The 22074-nt window shown below is 39.2% G+C and overlaps 1 protein-coding gene across 1 annotated transcript in view; it reads left to right on the top strand.

Annotated features, from left to right (window-relative positions):
* ITGBL1 (integrin subunit beta like 1) overlaps positions 1–22074 on the top strand; it is a 163771-nt gene that overhangs the window by 119676 nt on the left and 22021 nt on the right. Inside the window, exon 8 of the mRNA XM_009288253.1 lies at positions 21139–21255. Coding sequence (XP_009286528.1) covers positions 21139–21255 — 117 coding nt within the window. The remainder of the gene's footprint in view (positions 1–21138; positions 21256–22074) is intronic.

Genomic DNA, 22074 nt, shown 5'->3' with positions numbered 1-22074 from the left:
GAGGCTTTATCCTACTGTCACACTTGTTTTGCCAGAAATAGTGCCTCCTCCTCCTAGAATACACTTCATTATTTTCATTTTATTTTAATTTTATTTTCTTTTTATTTTATTTTATTTTATTTTATTTTATTTTATTTTATTTTTTGAGAAGGTGTGCATTGATGTGCTTTGAACCTGTCTTGGTACAAAACAGATATCCTTCATAGACTTATACTGACTTTTTATGTTTCTTCATAGTCGTAGACTTGAAATGATGCTATTGTGAGAACTTTGTTATACATCAGTTACTCTCGACAAAGCACAAAAAAATGCATTGTTTAAAAGATATAGAGCAATCTATTTTTAAAACTCCAGAAATCTCAACAGCTTGAGGTTGTTTCGCACCTGTCTTCAATCCATGTCATTTCCTTTAGTTAAATGTATATTCCTTGCAGACTGCCCTGTTATGACCACCTTCTATTAGAATTCCCCTATTAAATTCTTGGCTTAGCTTTGCATTCAAGTTATTGATCTGCTTTTCAGGCTTGCTGCCTTGCTTTGTTAAACACCATAAGGCTGTTTGTCCTCTTGAATTTCTTTGAATAACCTTTTGTGGTGTTTGGAATTCATTCTAACCTATGTATGCTCTTACACAACACCCCTACCATATCCAAGTGCCTTTCAGTTGCCTGCTAAGGAAGAGTGCTACCACTTGAGATTTGCTCTTTTTCTCACCCTTTCCCAATAGAAGAGTGTTTTGTTTTGAGGAGGTGAATTGCTGATTTATGTTAGGAGAGATTGAAAAAGAACTACACCCTGTCTTCAGAGCAGAGAATGGTAATGTTTGTGGCAGTCTTCACTCTCTGTAAGTTTTTGTTTTCCAGTTGCAGACGTGCTCCTGAGAATCTCTCACTGCAGTGTAGATCAGATTTTTTGTTTTGTTTTGGATATAAAAAACCTTTGTGCCTAATCTGGATTTGAGATCTTACTGTAGATCTTGTACTAGAGCTTAAGACAAACCATCAGTTATTATAGTCAGTGCTACTGACTGACTCAAAGATAAGAACACTGAATATTTTTTTTATAAGCTATTTGATTCTTTAATCAAAGAAAACAGAAAAATAAGTTGAAATTTCTTGACAGAACATTTAGGAAGATTAATCCTGGCATAGTTTAATTTAAAAAATTGGCTCATTTCTGATGGGATGTCTTACAAACATTCATCTTCCCTAGGAAATACGTTTACAATAAATGTGGAGCCTGGTTTTGATAGTCTAAGACTGAAAAGCAGAGTAGTTCTTTCTGCTTTAATGAATGTCACTTCACTTCTAACTCTGAGGTTCTTTCTGAGGACCCCGCACCCAGCAGGGCAAGAAAAATGAGTTACTCGAAGTGTGTCCTTTATAGAAATTTGAAATCTATCACTGTTTTAAAGGTAGCTGGCAAAAGCACACTTTTAAGAATTAATTTCTGTGTTACTTAGAAGTCAGTAAAATATGTTGCCGTATTGATTCTGTTCCTAATTTATGTAGTTAGAAAAAGCATAATCTATTAGTCAAAAATAGTACACAGCCTTTGCAAAACAGATAGATAACTTCATTTTCAATGGAATGCAGGGTGGAGATGTTGGGTTCTATAAAATATTCAATTTCCCAGATTGTTTCATATTTTTTTGATGAATCAGAAAGTGTTGAGTGTAAATGCATATTGTGCATTTCGACCACAAGCTTTTGGGAAACTTATATTTGTTTTCCCCAAAAAGTCTCAATGATCTCTAGTTAATCAACTAACTTTTTTATTTTCTTTGCTCCTACAGGGAAGGTTTTGTAATAATTTATGTGAAAATTCTGTGATTTTTCTGCGTACTGGAAACCCATGAACATCCTGGCACCATAGTAGATCAGAGGAGGAAAAGGACTAAGATGAAAAAAATTTTTTACTGTGAGGGTGGCCACACACTGGAAGAGGTTGCCTAGAGATTTTGTGTAGTCTCCATCCTTGGAGTCATTCAAAACCCAACTGGACACAGTCCTGGGCAGCCTGCTGTATGTCACTCTGCGCTGAGCAGAGACGTTGGAAAAGATGATCTCCAAGGGTGCCTTCCCACCTCAACTATTCTGTGATCCCCATTGATTACACTGTTACTCACATTAGCTGAAAAGACTTTCCCACAAGGACACATAAATCTGTTGAATTTTGTGGCATCGCTTCATGGCAACAGTTTCATTTTTCCATCAATACAAATGAATTAATTTCAATTAAAGGTAATGCATTACAATCCCTTTTGCAATCTCCTACTCCCTGAGTAGGAGACAGCATTACTAGACACTTAGTCCATCTCTTTGCTAATTTGAGATGGTGTGATTTCATGGTACTAGCTAACACCTGAGAGTAGTGTAGTTCATATATTCTAACGAAAAGGAAAAGCTAAGACACTCCTCAGTGTGTGTATCTCTCTGGTTTATACATCTGTGCAGATATTGCTGTTAATTTATATTGTGCTGTGTTCCCTGTTTTCCTTGTGTAACCCATACACGAGTATTGGAGGCTCACTCATCACTTAACTACTCAGTAAGTCGTTCCCTCGCAGCAGGCAATCCCTGTGACTGCCTGGACTTCCCTGGGAAGAGAGCATTGACGGCAAGAGGAGGGCTAAAGGGGGGGAGTTCAGAGAGCTGCTCCTTCTGGGTTTCAGGTTCTGCAAGAATACATCCCTTGTTGGCTAGTTCACGGTTCACTTCAGCCTTTGTGCTAACTAGTGGGGCTCTCCTTTACTGAGATATTTGAAGCCACAGGCATTGTTAAAATTGAGTTTATTTTCATTAAAAATCTAGCTGCAGAAGACAAATATACAAGCTTCCACACAGCCTGAGTTCCAGCCACATCTCCCTAGTTACCATGGATCACAACTAATCAAGGGCTTTGTATGGTATGTACAGCTGCCTAGGAGTTAATAAGATTCTTCAGACAAATATATCATTTCATTAGGAACACAGGCCATGAATCAGCTCAAAACGCTCCAGCGTTGCTAAGAGTTTGTCCATAGGGTCTTCTACAGAAAGACCCAAGTTTGTGTTTCGTAGTATGTTAGCCATACAAGATCTAGCTCCAGACGTGAAACCACATTAGTGTAGCAACATACTTGAGTTGTTTAACTCCGCTAAGCATCTGTATTCATGCTGATAACTGAGTTTTGGTTCCAGCTTTGTTTGGAAAGACTGTACAGATCAATCCTTAAAGGTTTTATCTCCTTCCTAGCAGACGCAGAAGGATGGGGTGAAAGCTGACATGTAATTTCTTACCCTTTAGTGTAGAAGCAACCAGGGGCTTGTTCTGTGTTTGCTTTTTGGGTCTACTTGTTGAAAATGACATGAAACACAGAATTGCACCGTTTGATTTGTGAGTGCCTTTCACGCTGTTGCAGATCCGTGTGCATGTTGCAAACTATACTGTACCTGCCATTCCAAATTTTCCTCCATTTGGAAGTTATTTTAATCTGACATTTTGGGGTGGTGGTGGGGTTATTTTCCCTAGAATTATATTGATCTTCAGCGTCATGCTAAGTCATGTGATCATGTGATTTTGGTACAGCTTGCTGTAAAAGCTCAGCATTTGTTACTTTTTGCCTTTAAGAAACACCTGCATGCATGTGGTCTTGCATAAGTTTTGTGTGTAAGACATACGTCTATCAATCTGTACTAAAGTTTTTCAGATAAAGGTCCTCTGGGAGAAAAATGCCCATGAAAATAATTTCATTTGCAGTATAGAAACAGAAACATAGAATCATAGAATAGTTTGGCTTGGAAGAGACCTTTAAAGGTCATCTAGTCCAACCCCCCTGCTGTGGGCAGGGACATCTTCAACTAGATCAGGTTGCTCAGAGCCCCATCCAGCCTGACCTTGAATGTTTCCAGGGATGGGGCATCCACCACCTCTCTGGGCAACCTGGGCCAGTGTTTCACCACCCTCAGTGTAAAAAATTTCTTCCTTATATCTAGTCTAAATCTACCCTCTTTTAGTTCAAAACCATTACCCCTTGTCTTATCAAAATGTTGAACTCGGCATGTCTCTTGACATTTGGGGTGGGGTTGGTTTGGTTTTGTATGCTGATTTTATTGGTCTTCTGAACACTGAACCTCTGCTTAGCAGTGGTGGCTTTTTTAGCGTAAGCCTAGATTGTCTTTCAGATAGATACTAAAAGTGAGGGGGGTTTATGTGTATTGTTTTATATGTATTTCTTACACTGTATAAACTATTTGGTTTGTACATAGTTTTCACTTGTGTAGTGAAACTTCTTGGGAAAATACATTTCTTTTTCATTAATTGCAGCTATAAATAAAGTAGTGGAGAAGCAGATAGAGATATGGGTGTAATGTTTCCTGTTGTGATCTTTGAGACAGGATAGATGAATGAGTCATTCATTTAAGTAGCAGTGCTAATAATGAAGGCTTCAAGGAAAATATTAAATTCTGTCATTGTGATCTGCCTGTGCTCAGGCTCCTGATCCTGAGTGACAACCCCAGGCTCTCCAGGTCTGCTGCAATGCAGCCTGCTCTGGCAGTCGCCTGCTGCTGCTCTGCCTGCTGACCCCTTTTCCTGTCATAACTTCTGAAAGCCAAACTGTTACTGTGCAAGGTGGAGAGACCCGATGTCTCCGGCAGTGATGCTGAGATGCATGCAGTCTCACTGCTGGGGAGGAGGCAGGGCTGCTGCTCTTGGGAAGGAAGCAAAGAGTGACCGACTTTTTAAAATAAATGCTTCATTTCTGTGAGTGTGCGCGTGTGCGCGCTGCAAGAGTTTTGATGTGTTTTGCATGCTACTGATGTTATAGTATGTGTGGTTGCTGCTTATTTTCAGCTGATGTCTCCACTGCTCTTTTTCCTCTCACAACTGAGTATCAGTTTCTGCCCTTGTCTGATCTACAATTACCGCCCCCTGTAACTTATGCCTCCCACTTTTTCTCACAGAAAAATAATGAGTTCTACTGATTATTTTCCTTATTTCTTCCCACTCCCTCAGCACCAAGCCTCACTAGCATCCCCACTCCAGGAGGGGAAAATGAAAACAGCAGCAAAATTACTAATTCTTCTGTGGCAGCCTCTTATTTGCTGTTGTCAGTGCTCTGCCATAACTCAGGTTCTGGGGGAGAAGGGTTAAAATCCAAGCAGTTGCTGGGACCTTACATCTTCCTGCACAGGAATTTAATAACACACCAGTTTTTCAGTTGCATGGAACTACTGAGAGGAGGCTTAAATACAATTTTCTTATGACTATATTAGCAAAGAGGAGCCAATCCACCTTTTTTTATGAAATAAATGCTGTTTAGTTCATTATTGCTTGCTGTTAAAAACAAAAAAAGCAAAATAAAACAAAACCTTTATTAGCTTAAAAAACAGATCTGCAGAATTAATTGCTTTTTAAGCATAGCATTAAACTGTTGTTTTTATTTGTCTGAGTAATTTGGGGTACTTTTCTCTAAAACTAATAAAAATAAATCCCACATTCATGCTGTGTTTAAAGCAATTTTGACAAATTTAAACTGGTAACACCAGGCCTAATTTGTTTCTCTAATAAGATGTTTATGATAAGTCTAGAATGCTCCATCTAAGCCTGACTTCCAGCTGAAATCAGGTATGACAGAGCTTGTCAAACTCATTGTGTTCAATCTGGTTAGCAGTAATTGTTTTTATTTTTTTTTCTTATTTGCTAAACAGAACTCTGACATTTCCTGGAAAAGGGCTGGGATGAATTTTTGATAGTCTGTAAAAATCCATATGAGCAAACATGGCTTTAGCATTAATTCATGCAATGCTAAGATCAGAGATGGCATCCCAGTGTTGGAACAATGTTTCTCACCACTGGGATTTGCCTCCCGTCTGCTCTCTCATACCAGTTTAATCCCTCTCAGTGAAAGCCGTGAACAACAAATGCTACTTACATTTGCTGCAAAGCTGCCTGGTTCATCTCCAGTGCTTGTTGTGGATATACAGGTCCAAGCTCAACAGCTGAGTTTGGCTCCGGGGGCAGCCACCTTCCAGCAGGGCTGGATCATGCTGCTGTCAAAAGATGCCCTGGAGCTCAGGGCTCAGCAGGACTCACGAGTGCCTTCTGCCCCAAGCATGGCAATACCTCTGCGAGCAGCAGAGCTGATGGATTTATAAGCATCAAGCTCCTGAGAGCCATCACCTCTCATGCAAACCAAGCGCTGCCAGCTCTTGTGGCTCCTTTGAGTGCAGCAGGAGCCAAGGGCCACAAGCGCCTGACTTTCACAGCAGCACAAGAGCTCCTGTCAGCTGCTAAAAGATATCTTGCAGCTGTAAGGGGCAGTTCCCCCCACATTGTCTTCCTCCATCTGGAGATGCTCTTTGCAAATTTTCCTTTCTTGCAAGGCATAGGTTGTGGGGTTGGGGTTTTTTTTTCCCATAACACCACTTTGCACGCTGACTGCTTTTAATACACTGATTGCTAGTGCTCTGCTCTCGGGTGCTATAATCCTGCTTCATTCTTGTAGACAAAAAGTGGATTGCTAATGATTTGCCTAAATTCAGATCCATGGTGAAACTCAGAAGGTGCAACCGCGCACCGTGATCCCTGATGCCCTCTCTAATTATAACAAGTAAGCATATAGGAACGGTTGTTTTTACTGAAAGAAAGATCTAGCTTGATTGAACAGCCAAGTGGGAACACTGTTTTTCTCCCAGTCGGCACAAGCTCTCTAACTGTGCCACCATGCTTCCCACGTGTTATGGCCACCATTCAATCCTAAGAGAGTCATGGTGTTTCAGAGGTGGTTTGCTGCCACCGTGTAAAAGGAATGGTGGCCATAGCAGTGACAGAAAAATTGTTCTTAGACAATAAAAATCAGCTGGCAAAGTTTTGAACCATGGTGGTGCAGTAAATAGTGTTTCTTTCTGTAGACTCAGCGGTCTGTAAAATGATACATTGCTTCATAGTTCAGGAAGGTGAATGTCTTGATTAATCAGAGCTGTCTTCCTATGGAAATGGGGTCTGATTATTTATTATTATGGAAAATGTGTTGGCTCTTTCCACAGATAAAGTCATTTTGACTTGGACAGAAGTTCTTTTGCTTTTAGAGGATAATATAGCTTTTCTCTCTCTTCACACCACTGCTTGAGCTAGCTGTTGTCTTTAATTCTCTTTTAATGCCACTTCTTTTCTGCAAATTGGAAAAATTTTCCTGAGGACATCTGGGTTTCCACTTGCTGGAGCATCTTCTTCAGAACTATTCATCCTCACCCCTTTTGCATACCCTTGTATTTTTGAGATTAATCTGCCTTATTTTGCTGAGTGTCAGTCACAGGTTCTCCTTCTTCCTTTGTTCTTTCTTTTGGCAGATCACCTCACTTTCTGTTTTCACACCATTACCCACTTATTCTTCTGTGAGCTCTGATACCTGCCTCCCTTGTCTGTTCCTCAGTGATAAGGGGAGACCTTATCGCTCTCTACAACTACCTGAAAGGAGGCTGGAGCAAGGCGGGTGTCGGTCTCTTCTCCCTAGTAGCAAGCGATAGGACAAGAGGAAACGGCCTCAAGTTGCGCCAGGGGAGGTTTAGATTGGATATTAGGAAAAAATTTCTTCACTGAAAGGGTTGTCAAGCATTGGAAGAGGCTGCCCAGGGAAGTGGTTGAGTCCCCATCCCTGGAGGTATTTAAAAGATGTGTAGATGTGGTGCTTAGGGACATGGTTTAGTGGTGGACTTGGCAGTGTTAGGTTAACGGTTGGACTCGATGATCTTAAGGGTCTTTTCCAACCTAAATGAATCTGTGATTCTATGATTCTATGATTTGCAGGCGTCTTTGCTCTTCTTTCCTTCCATTTCACATCTTCTTTTCTTCATTTTTCAGGGTGTTTGGAGGACTCCAAACTTATCCTTCAAACCTGATTCTTCTCTGTTACTGGTTTTGCTTTTGTATCTTGACTTCATGGCCAGATGTTTCCCATTCTCCTCATCTAGGAATCTGCTGTCAAAATCTTCTTGTTTGCCAGATTTGCAAGTATCCAACCTTCCCTCTTCTCTCATACCTTTTCATTCCCCATCCGAATTTTGCCTTCATCCTCAGCTGTGGCTTTAGTCTTGGGATCTTTTCTTTGGTGGAACCTCTTAGATTACATTTGTTACACATACATATTCCAGAGCATGCTTACCAAAGTGTAGCTAGTCATTGTAATGGTCTTCTCTTCTCTCCATGTCCCATCTTCTGCTGCCTTGGCAACCACTTAGATAACTTTTCCTACTCCTACCCTTAAATGCAAAAGCACGAAAAAAGAAAGAAAAAGCTCCCAGCAACCTCTCCCACCTTTAAATTCACATGAAATCTCCACTGTGTTTCTGCTTTGTTGACTTTGTCGCTGGCTATTTTATCAGTGAGCTTTTTTTAAGGCTAAAAAAGTACTGACATTGACTTTTGTAGGGCTTATTTCACAAGCCTGGTTTATCTGAAGGGTTAAGTTCTTTCTTTTCTCTCCACTGGAGTAACCTTGCTCCGAAGTTGCAAAGAAGTGCTCCTAAATAGCGGGAGCGGGTAGGGAGTTGCATCTACCTTCAGATTTCTGTAACAGTGACTACCACCTCTGGGAACACTATGTTCTCCATATATTCATTGGTGGGGAATAGGCAGTTTTATCTTATAATTTAGTGGACCTGCTTAAACAAAGTATTTTGGGGGATAAAAGGCACACAAATTGCTAGAGCAGGTGGTTTTGATGCATTCTTTCTCTTTCTCTACCCAGAAAGATAAAACCACTCAGTCCACTGCCTAGGTCCAGATTTCTCTTCTTAGTTGTTCTTTTGCTTGGCAGATATTTTTTTGCTAGAAAGTGTTGCAGTGAATATTGCTTTTTCCTTGAAAGAATTGCTTTTTTAGCCAGCAATCTCATTTCTGATGAATTTTTAAATATTTAATAAAGCAGTTGGTCTGTAGAAAGCACTATTTGCATTGTCTTTGTGTTCTTACATGATGACTGAGGAGATTGACAAAACAGTACTTTGTGTAATATCTATACTTATTTCCAAAACAGAGGATAGATGTTTTCAATTTAGCATAGAATTCCCTAAAGTACTTATCAGGCTTTACAGTCTTAACATTTTTAATCAGTTGTAAAAGATCCTCTTACTCTCTGACTTATATAATAGACCTTAGCTTTTCTATTTTTGCTTCATTTGACTTCAGAATGTTTCCGATGCTATAAAAAATTGACATTTTGTTATTCTTATTTTCATCTTAAATTTTTCCATATATCAGCGTTGATAAAATTATCACTTTTTAAACGGTGGCTTTTAAAGACACAAAAGATTAGCCATGTCCTTAAAACAAAAGAGATACAGTATTTAAGATCAAGCATATTGCTGACATTTTATGTGACTATTTTTCCTCAAAATCATATTGACTGAAATTTTCAAGGGACTAATGACTGGTCATGTGTTTTGAATTCTCCATCTGCTGGAGAGCTTTTAATGCTTTCTGGGGAACGTTGGACTCTTTCTTCTCTCTCCCTCCCTCTTTTGAGAGAGGAATTATAGGAAGAATTGTGAGTTATATAAACCTTCCCTGGCACTCCCAGAAGTTCATGTTGTGTGGTAGTATAGCAGTCCCTGCACTGATGTGAAAAATGCTTTCTTGGTCCCTAGTTTCCATCCAGTTTCAAGCACCTCTTTTGCTCATCAGTGGCGTTTCCTCTTCTCCTGTCCAGTGGGTGACACTGACAAGGGTTGAGGCTCTTCCAGACATGTTTCCTGGCTGTCAGCATTTTCAGTGGGCTGTCCCGGTGAGAGCAGACACAGAGTAGCTGGCGGCAACATGGGTCAGGACTGAAAGCAGGCGGTAGAGACGGGGCAGGCGGCCGCAGGGCGAGACTGCTGTGTTTTGCAGCTCCAACTTAAGCACACAGGTGTCGTGGTTTAACCTCAGCTGGTAACTAAGCACCACACAGCTGCTCGCTCACTCCCCCCCAGTGGGATGGGGGAGAGAATCGGAAGAGTAAAAGTGAGAAAACCCCTGGGTTGAGAAAAATAGGGAAAGCCAAAGCTGCGCACGCAAGCAAAACAAAACAAGGAATTCATTCACTGCTTCCCATCGGCAGGCAGGTGTTCAGCCATCTCCAGGAAAGCAGGGCTCCATCACGCGTAACGGTTACTTGGGAAGACAAACGCCATCACTCCAAACGTCCCCCCCTTCCTCCTTCTTCCCCCAGCTTTATATACTGAGCATGACGCCATATGGTATGGAATATCCCTTTGGCCAGTTTGGGTCAGCTGTCCTGGCTGTTCCCCCTCCCAGCTTCTTGTGCACCTCCAGCCTTCTCAGTCGGTAGAGCATGGGAAGCCGAAAAGTCCTTGACTGGTGTAAGCACTGCTTAGCAACAACTAAAACATCGGTGTGTTATCAACATTGTTCTCATCCTAAATCCAAAACACAGCACTGTACCAGCTACTAGGAAGGAAATTAACTCTATCCCTGCTGAAACCAGGACAACAGGTAAATCTGTTGCTTGTGACTGATTGGCAAAATGAAAGTCAGTTCCAGTCAAAGCAGAAATCTTGGCAGGAGCATATGTCTTATTAGCGGTGATCATTCTAGAAATTTTGGGCCTAATGCACGCTATAAACCTGATTTCTTGCTTTCAGAACTAGCAACAATATTAATGTATAGACAGTTGTTTCAGTCTTAGGCTCTTCATAGCAGTTGCTTGAGTTAACTAATTAAAATAAAATGCCTTAATTTTAGTGTTTCAGAGTGCTGTTGTATTTGTCAGGAAGGTTTGGAGACTGATCACAAATCCATCTTTTCTGTGGCAGACATCGCAGGAATAGTGTGACCTCACTGGTAGGCTTTAATTACTTGTTGCATGTGTTTCGACTAGCTTGAAAACTGCTAACGGTCTTTAATTGCTGGTTTTTATTCAGGTCCTCCAAACAGAAGGCTGAGAATAAATATGTGAAGCTCATAATTATACCTGTTCTCTCTAACTCAGTCTTAACAGACAGTGTCCTTGCCTGCTCATGGGGTCCTATCAAGACAGATGAGCAAAGAGGGTATTACTTCCAAGAAGTTTAAACAAGTACACCTGTAGGGTGATACATAATGTGCCTAGCTGGTCTCCTTTGCTAACTCTTGGCTCACTGTTTTATTATTGCTGTGCGCTCTTCCTGAAATCTGTCAACTCAGGGTTACCTGCAATGAAGACTTTACTACTAATACTTGAAATCACAGAGCGGGAAAGTGAAGGATTGTGTTGTTTTCTAAAGATAAAGTTTGCATTTAAAAAGCTGTTACAATCATGCCTTTATTTCCCTCATTACACATTACATACTTTTCCTCAGAGCCAACCTTTTTGGGCACTGGGAAGAAGCATTATTTCACAGATGCAATTATATTTGGGGCAAAGATTTTAGGAGCCATAAGGCAGTGTCTTTACAACAGATTAAATAGAGAGCCTTGTAACGAGAGGCTAGTGCACAATCTGGCCAGTTGGCAACAAAAAGGAAAAAATTGCTTACAAGTGAAGGGTAAGAGCATTTTAACTTGGAACAACTCAGTAGATGATGCAGTTGCTAGGTAATGTCTTTCATTTCTGGAAAAAAGTCTTGAGGTGAAAGCTAATCAATAAGGTAGATAGAGTGTGATGTCATTTGTTGCCATGGTTTCTGAACTTCGCAGTCTGTTATCTGCAAATAATATGGATGGTTGCTATGCAGTTGAATCTTTTCATATTATTGTTTTGCCATTATAAAGCTCTTTAATCTTGGCTAAAGCTTCAAAGAGCAGAGTGTCTAGGAGTTATCGTTGTAAAATAGATAGGCTTGTATTACAACCCAAAAATATCTTGAAATTTACTACCTAATAAACAACAGGCATCAGCAGGAAGTGAACAAGGTTAACATTTTGGTGATTAAACTTCCACAAAGCAGTTGACATTTTCTAGTAAATTAATCTGCAAATTAAATATCTCTGTGGAATTAGTGCTATGACTCATTACATGGCAGATCATGTAAAAAAAGGGTAAGCAGTCAATCCTCTGGATGATAAGGCAGTCAAATGTATAAAGCTGTAAATGGCTCAAAAGCCATCACAGCTTCTTGAACAATGTCCTTGTGTTTCATATATCTTTCGCTGTTGGATTGTGCCTCTTTATTATGTTTGGGTTTTGCTAGAAAATATTTTATAGCAGCTTATGCTAAGCATCAGACAGTTGGACAGGCTGAAAGGGAAATGAGACTTATTTTTCCTGATAGTTGTCAAGGTGAAGGAAAAGCATTCTCAAGTCAGGTCCTTTAAATCAAACACAATACTTCACTTTTCATATTCTGTGGAGAAGATGTTAGTTTTAGTAGAATGCCGTGTATCCTTTACTTGATCTATTGGCATCTCTTTACAGTAGTTTTTCTTGATAGTTTGAGTTACTGAAAGCATTTTGGAGGGAAAGAATGAAAAAGAGATGAAAAGACAGAGCTCAGTGCAAACTAGAGAAGGTAACATGGGGTGATCTGAAAGATGAGGTGATTTGTAGAAGTACAAAATGTTCGGTACCCAGCGGTGAAACATTTTAAAGGAGGGGAGGGCCCATTGGACTAAGTGGAAAGAGAAGAAAAAGTAGAGAGAAAAGCAGAAAAGAAAGAGGCTGATGGAAGAAAGAAGAACTATTTTTATTGGGGTGAGAGAAGAGGGGAGGGGAGGAAGGGTAGGAAAAAATCAGATGATGCCTTGCTGAATTCTAGGGTTTTGACATCTTCGGAGTGACATTTGCCATGCTGTCTAGTTTTTCTCTTTTCCCCCAACGGATTCCTCCTCTTCCATTTCCACTGTTCTCTGCCTTAACAACACCTTTCTTTAGAAAGCATTTTGCCACCTTCTTTCTTGTCTTCTTCACACATCTCTCCTCTGTGTGGTGACATTGACTATCACATTTCTTTCGAACAGAAAAGTAATTGCCTTCGTAGTCCTTCTTGTCCCCTTAATATAGTGAGTGAATTGTCAAGGGCGTGCCCCCAACGGGAGACCTGAGGAAGATGTCACCAGGAAAAGCGAGGCATATGGCTAAAATCCTGCTCTTGCAAAGTGGGCAGGGGTGTTCTTGATGACTCCTCTCCTGGAACTCCTCTAGAAATTCCCTGTTGGCTGTGCAGAAACACAATAGCAGCCTTCAAGGAGTGTATCCTCAAAGCACTGCTAGTGAGAGGAGGCAGATGGAGGAGACATGCCGGCTTGATGATGATAGCAGATGTCAACAAGTTAACAATCTGAAAAGGAAACTAGCAGCACAGCAGTGCTTCTTACCCAAATGTTTAAGGAGAGGGAGGAGAAAAAAAGAAAAAAGAAAAGCAACGTGGAAAAGAAGATACAAATCAGTAGTGCTGATCAGCAAGAGCTGTAAAAGACTATCTGATGCTAAATCTGTAAAGGGGTGCTGTTGAGTGGATTTATAAGAAGTATTTCACTATTAGGCTGTCACAAAGAAGGAGCATTTACTTCAGATGCCGTATGCCAACTGTGCAATTAGGCTTCCAGTCATACATGCTGTGTGTACTAAAGCGGGGGGGCAAGCCTCAGCCATTTGCAATTGCTCTTGCATAACGCTTGCTTTTGCAATCCTGGATATTCAGTTGCTTGCGTTGTTGTGAGAGTTCTGTTGTGTGGGATAACATACTTTTATTTCTCCAGGGTTTTTATCTTAGGGATATTTGTTTTCTGTGGTGTTTTTTTTTTTCCTCCCTTAAGGAAAAACTAAATTGTCAGACCTTTTTTAATACCCTTTCACATTATAAAGCAATTCAATTTTAAAAAGATTAGAAGAAACATACATTTTCTGTCTGAGAAAAAAACCCGCACACCTTATTATATGAGGGAAAGCTTGGTACTTTGTACTAGTGAACAACTTCATAAAACTTACATACAATAGTGGAAAGTCTCAGGCAGCTTTAACAAAAGAATTTCTTAATTTGTGAATTTCTGCTGGTTTTCTTAGGCCAAATTTTTATACCAACAGCCATTGCAAGACACATTGCAAGAGTGTAGGTGATGAGCAGACATGGGACTTCAGGTACTGATGAGCAGACATGGGACTTTACGTACCTTCTCCTAAAGGAAAAGGATAAAAGAAGCTGTACACAGCAAAGTCCCCAGAGCCATCGTGATGCTCCCTGCATTGCACACACCTTGTGAAGCCTTTCAACCTGTTCCCAGCCCTTTCACATGGGACTATGATGTTCCACGTACCACTGGATGGCCCAGAGTCACTGAGCACTTAACACAGATTTGGAGTAGGTTTTCCAAGCATGATATGGAAATTAAAATAAAAACAGGTGCAATAAGCAATGAGTGAAAGTATGCAGGCCTTTGAAACCACGTATGGGCCTAAGGTGAGATAATGCAACCTGGAACAAAAAGTTATCAGCTATAGAGACAGGTCTTCTAAGTGTGCAATATAGTTATATGATAATGGTTAGTTGATTGCAGGTACTTCAGCCCTGTTGATAGTGATGAATGTAGTAGCTGATGCAGTTATTGCAGTTGAGAGGTGCTTAGTAAGACTACGGAAGATACAGATATAACCCAATTGCATGCTTTAGCTACTGCTGGTGGTGCTATTTAAATAAAAATCTCAGAGCTTGCTGCAAAAAGTTCGCTTCAGTGTACAAAATTCTTGAAAAAAAGTAGTTCAAAATTCTGAAGTTTGGAAATTACTTTAGATTTATTAAAGCAATTTTCATTTCATTTTATGTCTCTTTGATTCAGCTAAGCTCTTCTCTGGAGCTTTTATATCCTTAGTTGAGGTCTTAGGTCAGTCATGCTGCAAATAATTTTTTACGAGTAGACTTAAGGCATATTTGTTTTTTGCGTATTGATTTAGAAACAGAAAGTCAGTTCCTGATGCAAATCCGAACAAATAGTTGTTCTTGTAATAGTTGCAGAACATTTTTTCTTGTGTATGAGGAGATAAATGCACAATTTTATTTTTCACAATGTACTGCAAAAAAAAAAGTGCTTGTTGCTTGAACCTTGTGTGGAAAACCCAATTTTCACCAGATCTCCACAAAAACAAGCCCCCCACCCCAAACTCCCAACAGCCTAATAGAGCAACCCTGTGCACATTAAGAAAAGAAATCCTTCGTGGTTCTTGTAGCTTCAGTTAAAATACAAAACATCAATATTCCTATCTGATGTTTCAAATGCAAGGAAGTTGCTGTACAAGATGTCCTCTCCTGGGCTATTGGCTTTCTATCTTTCCTGCAAAGACTCATGAGGCGCAGAGCACAGCAGAGCCAGGACACCACACTACTGATGCATCTCATACACGCCTGTGCTCCTATCACTCTGCTGCTCACCAGGAATGAACTAACATTGGTACCTGTGATGAAGGTCAGCGCGTTGTGATGAGCAGCACAGTGCACCTTCCTCACTCTGCAGCTACGCTGAGCACTCTGTACAGAGGACAAACCACATTTAAAGGCTCTGATGTTCTTCATTTCTCTGAGAAATATCACTTCAGTGCAGAAAGAAGTGTTCAAGTCCAGCAGGAGAATTTGTTTTTTCATGTAGATGTTGAACTCCTTTTGCTGAAGAGGTAGCACCAGGGTTGTGCTAGCCTGTCTAACTGTTTTTTCACAAATCTTGAGACATGTTGGAGCATTGGAGACAAACAGAACTGTACTGATATAAGTTCATAAAGCTTTTTTATAAGAGGGAAACTCTTATTTTTTTCCTAACATAACTAGAGGTTGCAGGTGACGTTATTCATATATTACAAGTAGAACATTGCTCCCACTTGCCCAAAGTCCTTCTAAGAAACTAATCCCCAGATTTGCATGGTTTGTGTGAGATCAGCCAGATATTCAGGTGTTTAAAGAGGTTCTAAGGATACTTTTGCACATACTAAAGATGCTTCCAAAGGTTCCCTTTTTCTGACACCTCATAAACCATCAACCAACCAGGTCCAAGAACTACCAGCATTCTAAAAGCCAGGGATCCCTCCATGTATAAGGCAGAATTATTTTTTGTCTAGTCAGTACAATATTTTTATATGAAAAATTATTTTTCATTTATGAAAAGCCATTCTAGGTGTGGGAAGCCATTCCAGGCCATTTTGAGAAAGGACATGCAAAATAAACTGTGTGCCCACTGAGAAGTCTGCAGTTGTTTTCTGTTTGAGTCTATAAATTTCTCCACATTGATCAAGCTCAGCTGGATTACGCTGCTCTTAATGCCTCAGACTGAGCAAGGCAGGATGAGATTGTCCACCCTATTTTTGGCAAGCACTGCATTTTGTTTGCCCATTTTGTGGTACTGTTTATTCCCTTTACTGGTCTTTTTTCCCTCCACCACTCAGCCAGTGAATTTTCCTTTTCCTTACCTGAAGCTGCTACATCCTATCTATTACTTCCTTAAGTCACATCTGCTTCCCCCCACCCACTATGTCCCCTGAAACTTTGTGATCTTCTGTACAAATCTTCCCATCCCCCTTCTCTGATTTGCCATTTCTGAACGTTATTTTAGATCGTCTGTTCCCAGCCAGCATGAAATGGGTTCTGCTGGCAGAAAGACACAGCAGCTTTACTGAATGTGCTCAGGTTGCCTGAGATTGCTTGATAGCAAAGAAATTGCCAATTTCTGATAGGTAATGCTTTCAGATGTTAAGCCTGGGATAGCCATGGGGCAGAAAAGTCCTTCCTAAAGGCACATTTCCTTCTATTTATCACTAGCCTGAAACACCGTCTTTCTGAGGTACCGATGAACCTGGTTTGCTTTTACCACCAATCTCAGAGCAATTTGGCGCTGTATTCCTTACACATTAAAAAAAAAAAAAGTATTACTTTATTTATTTGTTTTCATTTAGAAGATAACAGTTCAGAACCATGCACAGAAAAATCCTTTATATTGTAGAATTATAGACAGGAAAAGACAATGAAGTACATCTTATTATATTCAGTGTTTATTTTTACATTGAAAGCTATTGCTGTTTCTTCCCGATATTTTTTCTGGCAATAACAGGGTAAAAATGTTTTATTACGCAAATTATATATTTCTAGCACAGTGTTTTAAAATGAAAATTACCTGTATAAAAGAGACTTTCAGTCAGTCTGTATAGACAGCTGGAAATTGGTTTGAATGCATACAGCTAATGGTCACAGCAATTTTCATGGGAGCAGGTTTAACGTAAGTCTAGGTAGTGTTTACTTAGGCTTTCATAAATGTTGGACAAGAGGAATGAAAAAATGCTGTAGTAAATGGTCAGTAAAATCAAAAGCTAAATGCTTAAGGCATGGATTTTTAGAATTCTAAACTTACGTGTTTTAATGAGATGTGGCACTTCAATTCCCTTTAAAAACAAAAAAACCCACTCTAAGATGGACTTTTTTCAGTCTTCAAATAATAACAATTATCAGTAGTAAATTAATACTCCTATTGACATCAATGGGAGGAAAGAGTGCAAGGAAATATTAAGATTGTAGACAAATAAATGTCTTGTATAATTATGCTATTTTTGGAATCTTGCATTGCAATACCTAGGTTACGCTTTTCAATGCTAATAGCTAATACAACCTCCATCATAAAGCTTCCTTCATCTGAAGTCATCAGACGATGAAATTTACTGTCCCTGTTTAGCGATGAGGAGAGGAAGCCACTTGCTATAAAATATCTGAGGTGAACTTGTTTCTTTTTGCTCATAAAGTGTAGCTCTTGCACAGACGGTTGAGAAGGTGCAGAATATTAAGTCCTTCCGTGTTTAATTGTTTCGGTATGCCCTGGAATTTAAAGAGAATTTAGGATGTGTTTGGCGGTAGCTTTCCCTCTATAATCAGGTTGCTATGGTAAACCTATTATTCTAGACAAAGAAAGGGTATGTTTAGTAAAGTGCTGATCCCTTTTCAGTATAATGTGAGCTTCAAATTACTTTTGAACGATTGAATTTGTATGGTAAGTATTTTATCACAATAACTAAGAGAAGAAGGTCACAGAATAAGGTGTGGCTTCTGTTATTTCTGTAGCAGCTACATCTGACAAAGTAGTAGTATGGCTGAAGCAAGCTTGCCCTGCAAATATCTACTCCTGGTTTTCCCGGGGAAGCAACCTGAAGTTTATTGTTACAGAATGCTATTAATTTTTGTGTTTATCTATATAGTGATAAACTGAGCTTTTCAAGTTTACATTGGCTACATCCTATGTAGTTAGCTGTTCAGAAGCAAAAGGACTTTAATTCTCTGTTAAATTATCTCCAGAGAGTGAGCCCACCTTACATAATCTAACCAAAATCTCAGTACTTTTGGAGGTAAAGTATCCTTTTTAAGCCAGTATGAAGTTGCAATCACTTAGTGACACCACTAAATTCACTTCTTATGTTCCTAGTGCTGATTTTGTCACATTTGTAAAAGAAAAGGAATGATGAACTAATAATTTGAGTATCAGTTTCAGCAGCAGTGTACTAAACTACTATAACTGTATCTTTGAATATTTAAAAGTAAAGAAATAGCTCAGTGAATTCCTTTTCCAGAGCACTTACTGACTGAGTTTTCTGTCCATTTTCAAGACATTTTCAGTTCTTCTGAGGTCCACAGTCAGATGATCTAAATCATACCCTGAGCTTAGGTGGGAGCCAGGACAAAATAAAACACGAGGCACAGATATCAACAAGGAATTTGGGCTTTTGGAATATAGGGGTTGGTGTTTTCTTCATTAGCTAAGATGAGAAGATTGAGAAAGTAGGGCCTAAATCCCTTTGCGCTTGATTTTGAGAAGGCAACCTGAGCTTGTATCTCTTACATGACAAAAAGGTGCCCTGTCTGCCTAGGGATGGAATATTCCTCAGGTTTTTTGCTGGTGAAACTGTTGCACATTAACTAAAATGAATAAATATTAATTGCAGCAGGGACTGAGAGGAACCTGTTCCCATTCCAGTGCAAGTGCCCAGCTACTGGGCTCTTAGGTCATTCTGAGTTATTAAATTAAGCATTACAGAAGGTAATACTTAATTACAGAACATGCAGGAGCCTCATTACAGAACCTTCCTTTGCTCGTCCCTCTGGAGGATTTTCCATTTCTGCTGACTCCTCTCTTCAAAGCAACTTGCTTAAACTGATTTTATTGTCCTTCAGGCATCCTCCTTATGATAGCATTAGCTGACCAGGATACCACTGTTAAAGATGGTTCTTTTGTTTATTTTATAGAGTCTTCACAAGAGATGGGTCCTGTTCGTCAGGTACCTATCTGCCTATGGGTGACTGACTGTGCTTTAGGACACTGTGATGTGACATTTTTGTAAAAGTAGCCAGCTTGTCTAAAGTGGATGCATAGAAAGAGACTGTGAGAGCCCCAGATAGTGACAAGTGGACTCATTAAAAGTCTCTGTATATTTAAGTACTAAGAAATGATTTTGTTCCAGTTGCTAATGTAACTGTCCTTGGCAAATAATTGTAGCTTAGAGAATGCAGGCAAATAACATCAATCATTCTGTGGTCAATCATCTCTTAAATGTTGACATGATTACCAAATACAACTGTATTTTGTGATGCGGTAGATGCACTTCAGGTAATAAGTGTCTTTTGGGAACAAATATCTTCATATAATTGCCAAGGCAACATAGTTTTAAAACTATGTATATTATGAAGGTATCATGAAGTATTTGCTGTTAATTCTCTCTATCAGCATGTCTTTTTTAAGATTCTTGCACTTTAAGTTGATCATAAAATGTCCTTCTAGGTTGAATCCTGGCACATAGAATGTCAGCTCGGAAGTGCAATGTACATTGATGCTGGGGAAGATGAGGAGTATGGCAGCTATAAAATGAGCTGGCAATTTTTCCATAAGTAATAAGATCCCCCCCTACTCCAACTTAAGTAGACTGGGGGTTTTGAAAAATCAAATGTAACAAATTTAGGTTAGGAGTTGAAAGAAAAATAGATTAACAATGATCTGTCAGTATGTTGACGTAAAAGGTTTTATTGTCACAAAACCTACAGTTAGAAAAACCCCACTAAGGTTCTCCTTAACAGTCCTTTCCCATTCAGCAAAACATTTCAGCAAATGCTGAAAAAGTATTGTGCATGCTGAACTGTTTGGTTACATAATGAAAGGCTGCACTTGGAGGATTTTTTTGCTTTGTAGCTATAGTTGCTCCTACTGTAAATTTGGGTTCTGCAGCCAGCAGAGCAGTGTCCAGGTCCAGGTTGAGTCTCACGGCTGCTATGATTAAATTAGATTGAGAGGAACAGGCTTTTCTGCATCCTAATCCGTGTCTCTGGCGGCCCTTTTTTACACACAATATCTTTTCCCAAGCCCATCAAATGTATTACTTTGATCCACAGTTTGTGTCATATTTAGAGCGTTTTCACAGTAGGATTGCATTAAAACAATTTAAAAAATACGGAGGCAAACTCTTCGAAGTTAGGAAATAACAAAACCAATGTTACCTTGAACTGAGTCTGTCTCACATATGTGCAACGTAAGACTGTCCTTGATCTTAGTTTTTTTCACATCTGACCATTTAATACTCACTGCTCTGAGGGCTTTGGAGTGGAGTATCTGTGGGCGTTTGGCTGAGTCTATTCCCGCTTTAAGCTCTGGGGAGTTGTCCTGTGAACAGGTTGGTGGAAGGGAAGACTTTGACAGAGGTTGTGCTTTCGACTTGTATTTCCTCAGGTCTAGACAGGAAAAATTATAGGGATTTTTGCTTTCCAAATGCCTGACAGAGTATTTGAAGAGTTATGTTTCTACATGACTAGAGAGTATCTTAGATAGCCCTGTGCATAGACTATTTAGTTCTAATGACATTCATTTTGGAGTTTCTGAGGTACTTGCTAAATATTTTAGATCAATTATAGAGGTTAATTATGCAGTTAAACATGTGCCATAGCTCTGGCACATGCTTTTATGCAAAGTTGAGATATTAAAAACGTACAGTGCCAATGATTGCTTGTTGTTGCTGTTTCCACCAAGACATAACAGTGATATACTTTGCTTCTGGTTGCCATGGAAGAGGGATAGTTTTGGGGTTTTTTTTTAATAATGTTTATGTGCGTAGTTTAATTAATACAGAGTGACTTGTAATTTGTCTTTGGGGGGTAGGGTGTAGAATAAGTTTGGGGGTTTATTTCCTTTATTTTACTTTATTGAAATCATGACTCTAACAATTGTTTATTCTTACAGGGAGATGTGAATGTGGCCAATGCACTTGTTTCCCTCCAGGAGACAACAGAGTTCATGGCAAAAACTGTGAATGTGATGATCGACAGTGTGAAAATGCGGATGGCGATGTCTGTGGGGGTATGCATGCACTTAATTTATTGTAATATAATTAATATAAATCTTGACAGTTTATAACTTTCTGTTCCCCCTGATTTTATAATGTAATGTCACTATAGACTAGTGAAATCATTGGTTAATTATAATAGATTATAGATTTTTGTAAGAAACAAGCTATATAAATATCAAATACATTAGTGAATATTTCTTTTAAAACTTCAGCAACACTAACACTGAAGTAGATTAAATACACCTAATAGCATAAATATAAGTGCTGTAGTATATCCCAAATTCCATCAGTGTTCATTAGAGAAGAATACAGACACTTAAAGGAAAACCTGAAAAATTAGGTAATTTTACTTTGTGTTTAGTACAGTTGAGGTTTTACTGAGAATGTTGTATTTTACCTGCAGTTAATAATGACCAGCAGTACTTCTGAATATTTCATATTCACTGACAGTGATATGTCTGTTTTCTAAAAAAGTAGTAAAAATATATTATGAAAGAATCTAAAATGATTGAGATACATTGTCATAGTAATTGTACATGCAGATGGTTTATTTTAATGTTGACAGTGAAAACTTCACTTGTTGATTTTTCAGTAATGTATGTTGGTGTTAAGCAGTATTTCAAGTTAGTTTTAGATATGTAAATGCATACATACCATATGGTATTTTAGAAACAGGTGAGTAGTATTTGTTCTAAATGCTCTCTTTCTAGATTTTATTTGGTTTATTTTTAAAATTACTCTTTGAGTCTTAGTATTAACAAAGTAGTTGGTATGAACAATGACACATTTTATTATATTCGTTATTTCTATGTAAGAAAAGACCATATTGC

This window comes from Aptenodytes forsteri, unplaced genomic scaffold (assembly GCF_000699145.1).
Source record: "Aptenodytes forsteri isolate BGI_AS27 unplaced genomic scaffold, ASM69914v1 Scaffold123, whole genome shotgun sequence".
In the NCBI taxonomy this organism is placed as follows: Eukaryota; Metazoa; Chordata; class Aves; order Sphenisciformes; family Spheniscidae; genus Aptenodytes; species Aptenodytes forsteri.
This window is presented reverse-complemented; position numbering and strand designations above follow the sequence as displayed.